At 51.7% G+C, this 17,872-nt stretch overlaps 2 protein-coding genes across 3 annotated transcripts in view; one reads left to right on the top strand and one right to left on the bottom strand.

Moving 5' to 3' along the window:
• The first annotated feature begins 1,223 nt into the window (after window positions 1-1,223).
• TMDD1 (transmembrane and death domain 1) lies at window positions 1,224-1,811 on the top strand. Its single transcript, XM_075133691.1, has one exon. The coding sequence runs from the start codon at window positions 1,224-1,226 to the stop codon at window positions 1,809-1,811; it is 588 nt and encodes a 195-aa protein (XP_074989792.1).
• A 3,561-nt stretch (window positions 1,812-5,372) lies between these two features.
• Window positions 5,373-17,872, bottom strand: part of SCN8A (sodium voltage-gated channel alpha subunit 8) — a 59,514-nt gene continuing 47,014 nt past the window's right edge. Inside the window, exons 22-27 of one of the 2 annotated variants that reach the window (XM_075133653.1) lie at window positions 15,411-15,695; window positions 14,111-14,164; window positions 13,000-13,137; window positions 12,191-12,295; window positions 11,134-11,404; window positions 5,373-10,203 (exon numbers count right to left, since the gene is read on the bottom strand). In XM_075133653.1, the coding sequence (XP_074989754.1) occupies window positions 9,056-10,203; window positions 11,134-11,404; window positions 12,191-12,295; window positions 13,000-13,137; window positions 14,111-14,164; window positions 15,411-15,695 (2,001 nt within the window). In that variant the 3' untranslated portion in view covers window positions 5,373-9,055. The remainder of the gene's footprint in view (window positions 10,204-11,133; window positions 11,405-12,190; window positions 12,296-12,999; window positions 13,138-14,110; window positions 14,165-15,410; window positions 15,696-17,872) is intronic. The other variant, XM_075133652.1, reaches the window with a different exon arrangement.

A 17,872-nucleotide genomic window follows, 5' to 3' on the forward strand; every position in this document is an offset into this window, starting at 1 on the left:
GGAGCCGCACGGGGCCCCTTCCCTCCGTCCCCATTAGCCATCCCAGGGAGATGGGGTGCTTGTCGGAGCTGTGGTGCCGTGGCTTTCCGCCCCCGGAGCGGGGCTGCCCATCACAATCATCTTGATCAGGGTCCTAAAAGTCCTCGTGGCAGGATGAGGCCCTCGGGCACCGGCACGTCGGGCAGCTTTGCTGCTTGGGGGAAGCAAACGCCTCACGGAGCGGGGAGAGGCGACGGGGGAGGATGGAGCCCCGTAACGTGAGCCCGTGCCAGGCTCCCGGCTGGGGAATTGCTCCTTCTCCTGCTCTTTGGTCCTGGCCTCTTCCTCTGGCCCCGGCACAGCCCCGCGGGGGCTCTTTGGGGAGATCTGGGGAAATCGCAGCTTTATCACCACCCTGATTAAAAAGCGGGTGCTGGTGGTGCGTGGCTGCATTGCCACCTCGTGGTTATGGGGTCCCAGCCCCGAGCCAAACTGCTTCGGTTAAACTCGACTCTGCTCCGTCGGTTTGGGGAGGAAAACGCAGGTTCCCAGCGGGGTGTGCGGGTGCTCCGTACCCCTTGGGAGGGGGAGGGGAGCTGCTGCCTTTGCCCTGGGGCCGTCGGGAGACGGGAGGAGGGTGGTGGGGCCGTCCCAGGGGACCCCCGTCCTGCCCTTGCACCAGTGCCGGCAGGGACGGGGGGTCGGCACCCGGACGGACCCAACCGAGCTGGGTGCCAGGGGCACAGGCAGGACGCGGGAAGCAAAAGCTGTTGTGCCTGGACGGACGGACGGACGGGCAGACATCGCTGCCAATGGTGAAGGTGCCCTGAAGCCCCTCACAGGCAGCGTTACATTTCCAGCCCTTTGGTTTGGCTCTGCTGGGAATCGAGGGACCATTTAGTCTGTCCCCATGTCCCCGTTCTGTGAGCGTTTGGTGCCCAGATGGGCTGAACTGGGAAGGGGAGCGATGCTGGGAGCGATGCGGGGCCGCGCTGGGGCACGGCGGCGCGGACAGGAGCTGCTCAGTCCTGGGAGGTGACATGGGACGATGCGCTGGGGGACAGGGGACGCGTCCCTGGAACACGCTGGCTTGTGAGGTCAGACAGGGGGGTCTGTGTTCCTGGGCCACCCCGGCGCCGAGGGGCACCCAAGCGATGCCGGCACCCGTGGGACTCATCCTGCTCTTGCTGGCGGTGGGCGGCCGGTGCGAGGACACGGTGGCAGCCAACGTGGGCCGTCACACCATGAGCCGCATCGCCGAGCTGCTGTCCCCCTCCGAGTGCCGCCAGCTCCAGGGCCGGCTGGCGGGGCCCGACAGGGACCTGGGGGAGCGGGAGCTGGAGCAGCTCTCCGAGGAGAACAACCCCATCCGCCCCCGCCGCGCCCTCCGCGGCCGCAGGGGATGCTCGGAGGCCCTGCAGGTCTGGCTGGAGACGGCGGGAGAGGTGACAACCTGGGACCGGCTGGCCCGTGACCTCCGCCACATCGGTCGTCCCGACATCGCCCGGGAGCTGGGGAAAAACCTGAACCAGGACAGGAGCCTGGAGCTGCGGAGGAACGTGGAGGAGTACGGCCGCACCGTGCAGCACCTCACCTCCTCCCTGCTGCTGCAGGGCGAGCGGCATGGCGGGGCGCGGGGCAGGAGGGCCCCGGCCGGGGACCCGGGGGACCTCCGCTTCGAGAGGCGGCCGCCCCCCCCGTACACCCGCAGCCTCCTGGGCTGGGTCGGCCCCGTGGTCTCGGGCATCCTGGGGGGCTTCCTCGCCTCCGTCCTCTTCGCCGTGGCCGCCGTGTACTCCTGCCGCTGGACGCTGGGCTCGGACGCCACCTGATACTGGGGTGTCACCCAAACCGGAGCATCTCCCAGAGGGTGCTGGAGGGAAAATGAGACTCAATAAAGCCTCGTGGAGGGGCTGAGACCCAGAGCCCCACCCCGTGTGTTCTCCCGGGCAGGGAGGGTCCCGTCCTCGGCTCGGGTCTGGCTGGAGCATCCCGGGCTGGATGGCCACCCCCGGCACCCCCGGAGATGTCCCGGTTGTCACTGGATGCCAGAGTCCCCTACGGCAGGGACGGAGCCGGGCAGAGCCCCCTTGGCTGCAGCCCCGGTGCCCCAGGGTGGGGGTCTCCCCACTTCCCAGTGTCCCCCCCATACTGGGAGGGGACAAAACCCCTCTGCTGGGTTATTCTGCTAAGCCAGCACCTGGGGTTAATTATGCACGGGAGAGAGGTTAATTATAACACCAGTGACCCGATTCAGTGTTTTGTGCTGCTTGGGGTGGCCCTGGTCGGCAGCCTTGGCTTCCCTGGAGCCAGGAGCTGGGCGTGCCGAGGAGCTGCGGACGGGCTGGGGGCTTCGCTCCCTTCGTGGTCTCTCTCTTACTGCGGGGTTAGTTTTTTCTCTCTGTTTCTTAGCCGAGGAACTCCGGTGAAGTAACTAAAAACCGCAGGCTGTGTGTTACAGCGAGGCTCGGACGGGGTTTGTGTTGCTGACAGGGCCGGGGAGGGCAGGATGCGACCCGCTGGAGAAAGCGGCCGCACAGGGAAAACCGCAAATATCTGAACGACGGCACGTGGCGCCGAGACGCCTCGCTGGCTCCTGGGGTGGGCGCAGTCCCAACACCGCGAAAGCTGGAGGTCCCCGGGTGATGCTGCCAGGTCCGGGGATCCCCGGCCCCCCCTGCCGCAGCACCTCTGCTGCCCTGGAGGGTCCGCGGCCTCTCCCTGCCACTGAAATCAAACCAGTGCAATGAAAAAGGGGGGTGGGGGGGCCCCCAAAGCGCTTTGGATCTGATTATAGCCATCCGCATTGCTGTAATTAGAATTAAAACCTGTATTTTGCGCCAAGAAATGGCTTGCATCAATCCAAGCTAGCAGCGGCGCGCAAGTGTTGGAGAAGAAAGGGAAGGACAAATAACCCTGAGCGCGGCTTTAAAAGACGAGCGAAACAGTTAACTATCTATGTAATACTTTTTTTTTCCCCCAAATGAAATTGTCCCCCTGCCCTCGGGGAGCGCCGTTCCCTGAAGCACCAGCACAGCCAGTTCCTGGCTCCTCCGCAGGGGAAGGTCGGGGCTCGGCGGCTGCCCCGCTCCTGCTGCTGCTGGCCCCGGCGCGGGGATCGCGGCTCCTGGGGGGGAAAAGGCTGTTTTGCCATCTGCCGCGCGTCCTCCCGTGCTGCGGCGCGTCTGCCTCGGCCACGGGGAGCCCGGTGCTGGTGGGAGGGCGGGATCGGGGCTCGGAGGATGCTGCGTGTCCGATGGTGTTAGAGCCGTGAGGGACAACGGCGTTTACTCTGGAGCGGAAGGAGGGTCCCCTGAGAGGCAGAGATGCTGCTGAGGGGTTGCAGTCTCCCTGGCGCGGTGTGCATCTGCAGGGGGAGCACGCGCAGAGCGGTTGTGGCAGAATACGTCCCCTAATGCAATTTAGCGCTGGGCCTCCCTAAAGCCCGAGAACTCCCCGCTAGGGCTGGCGGGAGCTTTGCGTCGAGACCCTGGGGCTTTCGAAGCAGCGGGAGGAGGAGCCCGGGTGCTGCCCCCGGGCAGGGGCTGCTCTGGGCGCCCTGACCCTGAGACGCGGCGGCAGGAGCCCTGCCCCGCTGCGGTGCCTGCTCCCCAGGAGCCGCGACCTCTCCGAGCGGGGGCCGACGGACCCCCGGGGCTGCAGGGAGGGCGGTTGCTGCTGCGCAACGGTAACAGAACGACAGGGCAGCCAGGAGAAGTTGTTAAAACAAGATGGACATACCTCTTTATTGCAAATTCCAAAGTAAAAAGATGTACAGTACAAAGGAACTCAAAGTTCAGCCATCAAACTCCCAGCCCGCTGTTTCGGCACCTTCCTCCTCCCTCCCTCCCCCGGCCAGCTTCATCCCCCTCCTTTCCTCGTGTAAAACAACAGAGAAGAAAACCTAGGAGCGAAAGTGGGGAGCAAGTACAGCACGGGGCAAAACCAGAGAGAACAGGTTGCGCAAAGCGGGAAGCCGGCTCCGGCCCCGCTGGGAAGGTGGGTGGCAGGGGGTTCGTAGCGTTTCTGTCACCCGCCCGGTGCCCAGCTCCGGCCGCGCACGCCGCCGCGCCTGTGGTTCTCGATGCGTTACACTCGGTCGCTAATTAAGCCTCACAACACCCCTGTGAGGTAGGGAATGAGACGCCCAGTTTACAGATGGGTAGAACTGGGAGGGAGTCCTCCTGCCCCGCGCCGAGCACGAGGCTGCGCTTCTGCTGTAGGAGACGCCCTCGGGCACGCGCCCGTCTCTCTGAAACTACAACATGCAGCAAACTGGCACAGGGGAAATTATTTTTGTTTAACTTTACTGGTTTTTAAACGATCAAAGCACTGGTGTCTTTGTGTGACACCGACCCGGCGGGGTGCGGGACAGCACAGCCGCGCTCCGTGTCTCGCAGTGCCGGCCGTTTGCTAAGCTGGCCTTAACCGAGCAGCAAAATTCACGTTTGTTGAATAAATTGGACCAAAACCCTAAGAGGAAAAATAATTTCAAGGTGGTACCTTGGCCATTTGACTTGCAACAACTTCAGGTCAAATCCTGCCCTCCGACGAGGCGGAGGCAACACCTGGAGCTCGAGCCCGGCTCAGCCCTTTGGGTGAAAAGTGGGAGAAGCTGGACAGGACGATGGGCTGGCGGGGGGGTGCGGGGGCGCGGGTCACCTGCCGCTGGCCGCAGCCCCCATTTGGGGCCCTTCAGCAACACTGAGCAGCAGGACCCCGCGCTTGTGCCCCAAGCGTGGGTGGGGTCCCCACCGCCCAGTCCTTGTCACTGCCGTGGGACCCCCCCGGCTACGAATTGTTTCTGGAGAAGGCAAGCGGAGCTCGGGGACGTGAAGCTGGGGTCTTGCAGCGAGGCGCCCAAGCGGGGGTTGCAGCGGGAGGTCCCCCAGCGCTGTCCGTGCACGGGGGCCCTGACGTTGCACGGCCAGGATCTGCTGGCTCTGCTCTGGCTCGTCTTTTTGGGCGACTTTTAGTGCAAGTGAAGGGGTTGCAGGGTTAAGCGCTGCCAGAGCAGCTCCAACGCGGGCAGCAGCAGCAGAGCCGTCCTCCGTGCGCGGAGCAAGGGACGCGGCCGGGTCACGCTGCTGCGGGTCCAGCTCGAGCTGCCCGGCGACAGGAGCCCCGCGCCGCCCCCCCGCAGCAGCGGTCCCCGCCGCCCCAGCTGGGGACGCAGAGCGAGGCTGAGCCGTGTCCGCCCGGCGCCCGGGGCTCCCGACACCAAACGCCAGACAAACCCTTCCAACAGCTTCGACTGCAACTCACTCTGCTCCCCGCCGCGTGCTCTAGGTAAAAACGCCCTCGAACAGCCCCTGACGGAGGTACGGAGGAGATGGAGGGGAAGGAGAATGCAACCAGTCAAATAATTGGGACACCAAGACAACCTTACCTCGTACAGTGAAAAGGGTAACATTTATTTTATTTTCTTTTGGCTTATAGTAACGCAATTGTTAGTCAGGTTGGGTAAGACCATTATGAGCCACCATGCAATTGCTAATACACTAATCTTCACTATTGATCTTTTACAGCTTTAACATTTTTTTTTTTTTTTGCGGCAGAAAATTAAATAATTCAAACTTGGGTGTGGCCTCTATGTAACATCATGGTTTTATTTGAATTTGTTTTGTTCAACATTGGCTTCTATATTTTAAAAAAAGGTGAACAGGAGAAGTGAATAAAGCAGCTTGAATTGGTATTTCTTTAGCGCCCTCCCCCCTGCTCTTTGCAGAACAGCCACAAATTAATCCAAAAGGGGGGATTTCATAAGCGGGGGAGGGAAGAGAGCTACTTGCTGTAGTCTTGATTTTTGCCTACGTCTTTTTAATTGACACCACCACCCTTGCTTTATTCCCACAACCCTGAATCCGGAATATAAATTCCGTGCACGCATTTGAATCTGGAGATTTGCCTATGACACGAACGTCCCTAATGCTCTTTGACCGAAGTTTCCGCTCTGTCCTTGGCCTCACCAGTGACGATGGACAGAAATGCAGACCCATCGCTGTCGGCACCCGTGAGCCGCGGCTGATGGAAATATCTGCCCTGGGGAGGAAACTAAGAGAGAAAAACAACCCAAAAAACGCCCCTAAACTTGCCTTTGAGCAGGACTGACTCCAGCCAACGCCCCGTTGAAGAAACTACCCATCCTGTTCTTCCTCAGCAACGCTGACTGCCAACACCCCGGCCTCGTGCATTTAATACAGACCTAATGTTAAAAAAATAAATATATACATCGTTTGAAGGGACTTTTTAATTTAAAGTAATTGAGTAGCTTAATGAAATTGCCAGCACGAACGCTAAACGTACCAAGCTTCACCTACGAGTCAATAGCCCAGCTTAAGAACAATTATGAAGTTTAGCCAAATCTTGCATAGAAGTGGTCAACTTATTGCACATTGGAACCCCAAAAATATATACTTTTGCTGTTGCAAAGATCATTTGCAATAAAGCTTTTTTTTAAAATCTAGTTTGGGGGGGGTAGGGTTTTGTTTGTCTTTTTTTTTTTTTTTTTCTTCTTTTCTTTGGGGGATGTTTACTGGCTATCTAAAGTCTAAGGAAAACAGAAAAATATTAAAAAAATAAAAATAAACATGGACAATGGCATAAGCCAGAAGCCATTCTATTATTTTTTTGTAGTTCTTTGTATTTACAAAAAGGCATGCCGATAAAATAAAGTGATATATTACAGTATTTATAATATTCTCTTAAAAAGTTCAACCACACTTTTCAGCTATTTTTTTCTTTTTTGTTGTGCTGTTTACAATGTAGCCTGTACATGTGTATGTAGTTTTACTTTGTTATTATACATCATATCCTAGGAGCAACTGGGGCAAGAGCTGACAGGATAGAAAAGGTTCCTTGCTGTGTTCTGGGCGCAGCAGAACAGCTCCGCGCCGTGGCGATGGCGCGGCTGCGCGCCGAGGGCGCCGCACTTGGCACAGACGGCTGCTGGATGGCTCCCGCTCGGGTCTGGTTTTTTAAGTGACTCCTGTAATTTTCTGGGTTGTGAGATCCTGCAAACCGAGATTCACCCTGCACCGAGTTCTGCTGTCTTGTGGGTTTTTTGGTTTTCTTTCTTCCCCCCGCTATTCTGGGTACCCCCAACTCGGTCCCCGTGCCAGCGCCCAACCTCGGCACCTCCCGGTCGAGGCGAGCGGCAGCACCGACCCCGCGCTTCTCCTCCCAGCCGCCGGCAAAGCCCCCGCGCTGCCGCCCGGCGCTGCCAGGCCCCACGCCGGCCCTGAAGGACACCCCAACCGGCTGCCCCGGCGTGAGGGCACCGCGGAGCGGGAGCGGGGGGTCTCCGAGTCTGGTCACTGAGAAAAAGAAATGCGGGACTCGGCTCACGGTGTTTCTGCGACGTTATTTACTGCTGCAGCGAGAAGATGGGCGAGAGGTAGCCCTGGCTCCTACCCAACCTGCGGGGCCGTCTCAGTCGCCGCTGGATGGAAGCGTAAGAAATGGGAAGAACGTGACGGCAGCCGGCTCTGCGCCCGGGACGTGGCCGCTCCTGCGCTGCGGCTTGTTAAAAACCCTCGTGGCTACGGAAGCCAGAAAACCCAGGCAGCAGCAAGGCGCAGAGCTGCAAAAACCGGTCCCGAGGGAGGAAGGGATCAGGGTTTCAGAAAGCCCCCGCGCCGCGGCGCCCACCCGCAGGGGGATCCCGGCGGCCCTGGGACAACGGGACGCCGTGAGCCGCGTCCCCAGCCCCGCCAGCGGGATTGCTTTGCCTAAGCTCCCCAAATTTCGACCAGCAGAGATAACGTGCTGCTTTGTTTTAGCACTTATCTCTGCAAAAAAAAAAAAAAAAAAAAAAAAAGTGTCTGCGCTGCAGGATGGAGGCTGAATAATAATTAATATTAATGATAAATATTGCAGGATACAAATGAACTTACTGACTGGTATTTAAGCCCTAGATTTTGGTTTTACAGTGACATAGTATAACAAGCCATTCTCAGTTTTTATCTCCCCTTGGATGAGGTCCAGAGCAGCATTTAGTTTTGTTACAGTTCAGTGTGCAAAAAGATGGCTGTATGGAAAAAAAAAGACAAGTTGTTAAACATACACACACAATTATTTCATCTACTTGTTTCTTTTTGTTATTTTTTTTTTTCCCCTCCTACGGGCGGGTCTATGAAAGATCGCTAAGAACTGGGACGTACCGGTGAAGGGCATGATTATCGTTAAAGTTTATCTCCAAATACAGTGTACGGTAGTCAGTGGAGTGCCTCGAATTTATGGCTTAACACACTGCTGTGGACAGATTATTGAGTGTCTTGTGGTCTCGTGGTTCCTCATGCATGGTTCCCGGTCACGGCATGCCATCATGCAAATCGTTTCTATGCATTGAACGAGCACTTTTTTGGGGGGGAATCAGCCTGAGCTGTCTCCAGGCTGAAGGTACCCGATTACCCCACCTCCCAAACCAAGTAAAGCCCATGTAGAAAGTAGAATGCAGGTAATAAATATCAAATAAACTATGACAATTAAATGGCATGGGCTAAATGGGTGGTTTGCTTCTTTTTTCCTTTTTTTTTTTTTGTTTTACTTGTTTTAACTTTTTTCTTTTTTTTCTCTTTTTTTTTCTTTTTTTTTGCTGCTTAACTAAATGCAAACCTAGTTTTGCGTGAACAAACCCTTTAACATTGTGACTTCTGGGTTTTCTTTCAATAATAATCAACAAAATGGGAAAATAAAATCCATTTTTGGCTGCTTTGGAAAATATATGAATCCCAGCAGCGGGTTTTGTTTCTGTGTGTGTGTGTTTTATTTTGCTTGTTTGTCCTAAGTTGCATTGACTGACGTGGAACATGCAGTATCCACCTGCCCAAACAATAGAAAATCCATTTTTTTTCCTTTTTTTTTGTGTTTAACTGTTTGTTTACAGGGGTCCTTTAAAGAGGTGGTAGGTCACTGCTTTAGATGCAACGCTGTCACACAGTAAGCAGACTATGTTTGGTATAAGATCTTCAGGTAAGGGTCTCCACAGCTGTTCTGTATTGATATATGTCATGAAGTTTGTAAACAATCTTTTCACTTGCAAATATTTTAATTTGTACAATTCTATTATTTTGTCTCAACACTTGGATTCCCTGACGTCTTTTTGTCTTTTCGCTCTTTCTCGTCTTCCTTCCTCCGCCCGTTGCTGTTTCTCCTTCTCCGGTTTGGTGACACTGTCATATGATGGCAGAGACGCGGTAGAGGGGGTGCCTTCTTTTTTCTCCCTGTTTGCTCCTCCGTTTTCCAGTTTTGTGGAGAGAGGCCTGCGGCTAATAAAGCCCCGTCGTGCTAAACGAGCCCTGTAAGCCCTCTGGATAACCACTGCCGAAACTTCTTCCTGCTTACGCCGGAGCGTAGTTGTGATGGGCTCATAAGACACTTTGGAAGGGTTGGACGCCACGAACCTTTCCTCCATCTGTTGTCTGAGTATATCCAGCTCTCCGCTGTCCCCCAGGACACGTTTGGTGAAGGCAAACAGGATGTCTAAACAGTGGATCCTGTCCCCACTTACCATAGGCAGGTCCATGGCGATGAGTTCAATGGTGTTGGGTTTTGGGACGCGGAGAGGATGTTCCAAAGCATCAGCAAAGTCTGCGAGCTTGCTGTACTCTATGAACTGTGTGGCATCGGGGTCGAATTTCTCCCAGATCTCGTAGAAGGTCTCAAAGTCGTCCTCGCTTAGTGGATCTGCACTCTCCTCTGTCGCCACGCTGAAGTTCTCCAGGATGATGGCAATGTACATGTTGACCACGATCAGGAAGGAGATGATGATATAACTCACAAAGAAAAATATCCCCACCGAAGGGTTCCCACAATCCCCCTTAAAACCACTCCCAGGGTGCTCCTTGTCCAGGTCGCAGTCTGGAGGCCGGTTCAGGATTGGCAGCAGCAGGCCATCCCAACCAGCCGACGTGGTGATCTGGAACAAGCAGATCATGCTGTTGCCAAAGGTCTCAAAGTTGAACATATCGTCTATGCCAGCCTCATGCTTGACGTAGGCAAAGTTTGACATGCCGAAGATGGAGAAGATGAACATGACCAAGAACAGCAAGAGGCCAATGTTGAACAAGGCAGGCAAGGACATCATTAAGGCAAAAAGCAAGGTGCGGATTCCTTTGGCTCCTTTGATCAAACGCAGGATACGTCCAATGCGAGCCAGTCGGATGACTCGGAAGAGAGTGGGCGACACAAAATACTTCTCAATGATTTCAGCCAGGAACATTCCTAAAGAAGAAGAGAAGGGACAAGTGTGACAATGCAGACTTGCAGGCTGCTGCTGCTTCCGAACCTGGTCGAGGGACTGGGAACACAGAACACGCTGGCCGGGTTTTCACAGGGGGCCCGTGAGTAAGAGGTCTCGCCTTCGGGCGGCTAAGGCTTCGCTAGATGCTCTGGCGCCCTAAGTTCTCCTCGATGGAGAGGGAGAGAGGCACAGCTGCAGAGCGACTCGTTCCACCTCGATAGGGATGGATGAGTTGTTTCTTGGGGGTGCCTAGCTCTCGGTGCCCAACTCTGCCATGGGAGTCAGGCTACGGACTCTATTCTGAAGGTGCTAAAAATATGTAAGATAAATCTTACTTCTAGCAGCAGACAAACCTGGATCTGAGTTTTATACTGCAGGACAGTCTCTAAATGCCGGTGTTTTGTCGGTATGCCTGGGCAGAGCTGCATCCAGCCAAGCTTTCTGAGTGACCCTGTCGTATTTGTGAGGTTATGCATGTTTTACAGATTAGCCGCTAAAAACCAACAACCTGTTGGAGGAAACTGGTTGATTCAACATTCAACCAAACTGAAAACAAGAGTGCAAATCACATGCTGATGTAGGAAGCACTGCAACGCTATTTTCAGTGGTTAGTAAGCATTATAACATTCTGATGAGGTGAGTAAAATTTCTGTTTTTAAAGACAGGGAGAGTAATTGTCAAGTGTTTTACTCCATACAACTGGAAATGAATGCCAGAACAGAGGGAGGAGGGTGCATTAGTCAGGACTTCAAGCTGCCAAATTCTGCCACAGTCTCTTCACAAGGCTAAAAACGGAACCTAGAAGTCCTGGTACCTATATATCCCCTTCAAAAACAAGAATGTGCTCTACTCTGCAAACACCAAGACAGCCCAGCACTCACAGACCTCTGTCTAACTGGTGTCGCACTTACCCACGATGGACAGAATCACAACCACGAAGTCAAAAATGTTCCACCCGATGGTGAAATAATAGTGCCGCAAGGCGAACATCTTCAGCACACACTCACAGGTGAAGAAGATGACAAACACCAGGTTGATCCAGTAAAGGATGTCCTCCATCTGCTTGCTCTGTGTGTCTGTCTCCACCATCATGGTCACCATGTTGAGGCAAATGAGCATCATGATGACTATATCAAACGCTTGCTGAGTAACAAAGTCAAAGACGGCTCCTTGAATGCGGTTCTGTGCAACAGGAGAGAGACAACGAACCAAACAAGTTTGAACAAAAATCTACCATTAGTCAACAAATCATTTCACTGTTGGTGGAAACAGGGATGAGGACGTAGTCTTTTCAGTATCTTACGAAGCTTTCAAGGCAAACTCTAGCCACAGTTCAACCTGTTTATGGGAAAGGTAGGAAAACGCTATTATTTATACCCAAACGTGCTACCACAACCCTATTACCAGCGTATCTTCCTCTTTGTCGAGCCCAAAGGCAGGGTGACGCACTGCCGCTCACAACCGGAGAAAGCAGCCGGTCTACCTTGCAGTGGTGACTCCGACTGCAGGGCACTTGAACCAGATTTCAACCACCTCTCTTGCACCCTGGCAGCAGTCTAGTTCCAGCAGCAGGATGCCTTATCCACCGCAGTATCACCCAATATCACATGCAAAGCCTTTCAGAAAGCAGGGAAATGGGCTTAGGTCTCGATCAATGCAACCCACAGGGCTGTCTAACTGTCCACGACCCCGCTTACTAATGCCAGGAGGCCTCTGCTCTCCATCTACAGCCTCTCAGCCGGTCAGGGCTTTCAGACTGGTTTGTTGATTCAAGTGAGCCAACTGACTAACATCACCCACAGCTGCAGCATTTTAACCTTTCTCAGATGATACCTGAATTACAATGACAAGAACGTGGTGATGTGGAGGCCAGCATGAGGTAGAACAAAGGATGCTTTTGGAGCTGAAGCTGCTTTGAAAGTCTACTCTGCAGGCTTTTTCCTTCCCTTCCCTTTATAACGTACTCACCAGAGGTCGGGGAATAGGTTTTTGAGGCTTCTTTGAGCCCAGTTTTTTCATGGCATTATAGTACTTCTTTTGTTCTTCTGTCATGAAAATATCTTGACCTCCAAAGTAAAGGGGCAAAAGGAAAACTGGTTACAATCAGCTCACACACCCGAAGGGAAAGGAATAACATCCCAGCTAAGTCATGAGGATCCCTGCCATATGGGAAGTTGGTGGCAGCTATTTTAGACAGAAATAACTTATACTAATACCCAAGCGTACTGATTTTCCTTTAAAGAAAACCGAGTATTTTTCCTATGAATAACCTGTTTTACTGCACTACATCCTTCCCCACCCCCTCTACCTCATCTGTGACAAACAGAGGTGTCAGGGCCATTTAGCAGGTACCGCACACACGCAAATCCTCAGCTCGACTTACAGAGAAGAAAAGCAATATATGAGAGAGAGACGGAGGGAGAGGCAAGGAATACATCTTACTGCCAGTCTGTATATTTTAGTCAAGGCGAAAAACCCCAGAAACGCATGAAAAGGTAGCCTAGGGAAAACGTCTAACCTGGCTAGAGTTTTACGTAAAGCTTTGGGCTGGCTCTGGTACTCCCTGAGCCTGTTCAGCCAGTCTCGGTGGGCTGGGCAGGGAGCGACGCACGAGGAGGCACAGGGCTCCTGCGGCCCACAGCTCTAGGAGGGGAGGCTGTGCCCCGGACTGAAGGTCCTTGGCCTTTATTTTGCAGAAAACCCCACCAGCCTGAAGCCTCAACATTCCTCTAACAGTTCCCAGCTCCACTGCTAATCCGCCAACACAGATCACTTATCTTTTTCTTTTGTTGATTGAAGTTGTCAATGATGACACCAATGAACAAGTTCAGGGTGAAAAAGGAGCCGAAGATAATGAAGATAACAAAATATATGTACATGTAGATGTTGTCCTCATACTTGGGTTGCTCTTCTTGCTGAATGAGAGACGAGAAGAGAAATAAATGACATTTCAAAGACATCATACAAATATAGTCAAAGTGAGATTGGTCATGTTTCCAAGTATTCCCATGTAAGGCAGTCATGCTTTATAAAGCTGTAGTTATAGATGGAAAACCCTGCCCTCACACTGTTTAAAGTAAAGCAAAAGTATATGCATGTATATTGTATGTATATATCAGGAGGATGGTGATCTGATTTTCAGAAATATCATATGCTACAGTTTAAACTGACTTTCACTGTAAATGAGGTCAGTGCCCATAAAAGATACAGTAATTTGCAAATCACAAAGAAAACGATCATTTTAATGACAAGCACTCTCAAAGTGAAGACATCATTCTTGCTTTTGAAGAGGGCTGTGTAAGACCATCAGCTGATCAAAAAGAGAAGCATTTTTTACACTGTCCTGACATAGTCATATTACTTGTTTCCAACCCTGCATTCAGTATAGGACAAGAACATCCATTTAAAAATCTTTTCATATAAAACCAAGAGAAGGGAAGGAAAAAAAAATTAGAAAGCAAAAAGGAAGTAAAGGTATTTGCATGATTCCAGCATGCAAGAACAAGAAAAGTGCCTGAAGAAAGAGCTCCAGCCCAGACATAATTTCAAAACTGGATTAAACCGACACTTGGGCTCTCATGCAAGGTTCATGGAAGACCTTCTGGCTAATTCCTCCCCATAATTTATTCTGATGATGAAATATATCACTTCACTGCTGCCTTTCCACTCCAGCAGGAGTTTCCCTGCCCCTAAAGCGAGCAGAAGAACCCTGCCCTTTTCGGGATTTTCTTGAGCATCTTTTCACTTGTCACACTAACAGCGCACATGAAACAATCACGGCATTAAATACATAATATAAGCCCAGTTCGACAATTTGTACTTTTGATTTTACCAAAGCAAAATAGCAAAGTGAGATACTGGGAGGCGAGTTGTGGTCATGCACTTTACCTTTCTGGAATCCACCGCAGCGTACATGATGTCCATCCAGCCCTTGAAGGTGGCCTAGCAAAGCAAACACGCGTTCTCTTAGAATTCACACGAAGGAAAAGAACAAGTCTGATTTGTGCCAGCTCTGTCAAGGATTCCCTGGCACTCTTCATCGCCCTGTGTACTGAACTTTAATATTACTTAAATATTTCTCTTTTCATTTAATCTAAATGAAACGAATCAAGCTCAAGAAGTGGGCCCGTGTGAACCTCCTGAGGTTCAACCAGGCCAAGCGCAGGGTCCTGCCCCTGGCTCGGGGCAAGCCCCGGTATCGATACAGCCTGGGGGATGGAGGGGTGGAGAGCCGCCCTGCCGAGAAGGACTGGGGGCACTGGTGGAGGAAAAGCTGGACATGAGCCGGCAACGTGCGCTCGCAGCCCAGAGGCCAACCCCATCCTGGGCTGCATCACCAGCAGCGTGGCCAGGGGGTCGAGGGAGGGGATTCTGCCCCTCTGCTCTGCTCCGATGAGACCCCCCCGCAGTGCTGCGTCCAGCTCGGGGGTCCCCAGCACAGGACAGACAGGGACCTGTGGGAGCGGGGCCAGAGGCGGCCACCAAAATGATCAGGGGGGTGGAACACCTCTGCTGTGAGGAAAGGCTGAGAGCTGGGGTTGTTCAGCCTGGAGAAGAGAAGGCTCCGGGGAGACCTGATTGCAGCCTTTCAGTGCTTAAAGGGGGCTCATAAGAAAGGTGGGGAGAGACTTTTTAGTAGGGCCCCTTGCAATAGGACAAGGGGTAATGGTTTTAAACTAAAAGAGGGGAGATTTAGACTAGATATAAGGAAGAAATTTTTTATGCTGAGGGTGGTGAAACGCTGGCACAGGTTGCCCAGAGAGGTGGTGGATGCCCCATCCCTGGCAACGTTCAAGGTCAGGTTGGACGGGGCTCTGAGCACCCTGATCGAGTTGGGGATGTCCCTGCTCATGGCAGGGGGGTTGGACTGGATGAGCTTTGAAGGTCCCTTCCAACCCAAACTATTCTATGATTCCATGATTCTATGATAAATGACTCTAAACAGGTTTACTGTTGTCTCATGGAAGGTTTGGTAGACTCTTTGAAGAGTAGAGTTGGGGCCAGTTGCTGCGCTGGGAGACCCACACTAGGCAAAGGGATGAAAGATAAAATAGAAATTTTATTCCAGACCCAAACCCGAGTGGGATTAACGGGAGGCTGTATTTCATGGAGAGAGGGAAGCAGTCAAAATGCGTTAGAAGGAGCTTGTATTTACCACTACCAGGGAGATGGTGAAAGCAAAACTTACGACTTGCAGAAGAGCCAGATATCCTGCCCCAACGTTGTCAAAGTTAATTTTCACATTCTTCCATCGAATCTCAGTGGAGTTGGGTGGCATCAGTGCTTCGCAGTCTGTCTTGTTGTTAACAATATCTATTTCAAAGCGCTCCTCAGCTGTTTCATTAAAGCAGTAATGATATTTCCCGGCAAACAGGTTAACCCCCATAATGCTGAAAATCAGCCAGAAGATAAGGCAGACCAACAACACATTCATAATGGAAGGGATAGCGCCAACCAAGGCGTTGACAACCACCTGTGTTGGAAGGGGTGGGAAAAAGTTTCAGTATAAAACAGAAGGCAGGAAACAGCAAGCATCAATACAGCTGTTTTTGGGGGGGGAATAGGAGGTAAGGCCACTGACAGATCTGTGGCGTTGACTCCACGCAGAAGTTGGCAGTGAACTTATTCCAAGCGGTAAGAAGTTCTGCTTAAAAGCCACCTACTGAAGCTCTGTTTTTAAAGCAAAACAGGCCAGGTTGTTAGATTCGCCGGGTTTGATTTTGGATTGTTACTTCTTTAGTTAAACGACAATTATTTCAAATAATTTGAGTTGCCAAAAGGGAGAGGGGGGCATTACTGAGTGAGGCTCGGACTCTCTTAGTAACAAACAGGCTCCTAGCTAAAATTTTCTCAGAGCCAAGTTTGAGGACACTTTTGCTCAAGGATTTGATGGGTCACCAGCCAGTGGCCCTCACGGCCATTCCCCACTGTCAAACAAGGCTGTTATCACTTCAAAGCCTGCCTCCTGCTCCCACCCAGGTCACCAGCAAACCGCGTGGCACCGACTCCGGTGGGGACAGGACCAAGCCCGGCATTGCTCTGTTAAGACTAAGCAGTGAGTCGCCGTAAACATCAAGATCGTATTTGTGACTAAGCAAGGCCAATCATGGTGTCTCAGGCAGACAGCTGAGCATGCAGCTATGCAGGCTCAAGAAGACAGAAAAGCCATGTTCCTTCCTCCAAACTGCAGCAAACACAGCGGGAAGCGATAACGGGTTTTGTCAGAGCTCGTCTCTTCCACCGTCGCCTAATTTTAGCCTTTCGGAGTTTGGGAGCACCATGTCCCTAAGCATCCCTGGCCAACACATGACAAAATGTAAGCTATCAGGCTTTTAATAGAGTTAGGTCAGCAGGATATTAAATCTTTTATTATGATCTCCTAATTTAGATTCCTTTAATAGATGAACAGAATCTAAACTGTTTTTACCCCTTTGCCTTAGTTTTGAAAGACTTCTCGACAGCCGGTGATTCGCGAGTCCTCGAGCAGCGGCACCTGAGCCACAACTGCTCCTGGCCACCGTCAAGCGTCCCCTCTCCTCCTCCAACATCCCTTTGCTGGACGCAACCACCACACGCATGATAAGCTCTGCAGCAAGCACCTCTCCTCCATCGTAGTGAGCATGAAGGAAAATTGCAGAAAGCAGTGATCTAGGCAGTAACTAGCGTTACGAAAACCGTTAAAGGACGTCATGAATTCGTCACTGCACACCCAGCGAGGTATAAAGACACAGGCTCCATACAGAACGCCTTTGCTTTCGTTCTCCCTTCATCCGAACAGGATGCTCTGCTGCTGAACACCAACACAACAGCCTTCTCGGTTTAAGATCCCTCAGGTATCAATATGCTGGTTTATTCCAGTTCATCACGGGAAGCGAAAAAAATGTCATACCCTCCTGAAATATGGTCCCTTACAGTACATTAAATTTATACAGCGCTCAGAAAGATGTGAGAGAAGGAACATGGCTTTTGTGTGCAGACTGACAAAAATGCATGCACGTTTCATAGCATTACTGTCAAACTTCCTGAATAATTTAAGAGCAGAGCAAGCTCCTGAAAATGCAGATTACTATGGAGTAGAGAAAAGCAAAGAACTACATTTTATGTTTCCTTTGCAAAGGCATTTCAAATCTCTATTCTCTGGCTCAGAAGAATTGTTCTGGTTGTATGGGGCAGCAACACTTGTCTTCAAGTCAAAACAAAGGAAAAATAATTGGGTTTAGGTTACTAACAGGGCTGCAGTCAGAACTATCGATTTTGCTGTGGTGAAAATCCCCCACTTCAAGCATGAGAATTTCCTGATTGTGCATTAGAAATCACAGCTTCTCTCCAGAACGGCTTAAAAATAGCTTTTAATGTCACCAGGTTTAGTGCTAGGTCTTCTCCTTTATGATCATGCTCTTAGGTGGGACCTGAGCCCAGCCCAGCAAAAACTCTGGCTTTGGGTCGATGAAAAAGTTTTCATCCTTTGTGCCTGTATTATAGAATAAAGTTTAGAATTAAGCTAACTGACACAAAGAAATAATAGCAGGATCACATATTAGGGAAGAAACAACCCTGTCTGGATTTGTTACGATATCATTTATTTCTATCACTTCCTAGGGAATTTGAGGATTCCTGGTCAGCTCACGGCCTCTCTCGCGCTGTATTTTG

This window comes from Calonectris borealis, chromosome 30, assembly GCF_964195595.1.
Source record: "Calonectris borealis chromosome 30, bCalBor7.hap1.2, whole genome shotgun sequence".
Lineage (NCBI taxonomy): Eukaryota > Metazoa > Chordata > Aves > Procellariiformes > Procellariidae > Calonectris > Calonectris borealis.

What these genes read in the sequence shown, in the direction of transcription:
- TMDD1 (XM_075133691.1), top strand. Translation starts at nt 1,224, where the DNA reads ATGAGCCGCATCGCCGAGCTGCTGTCCCCCTCCGAGTGCCGCCAGCTC.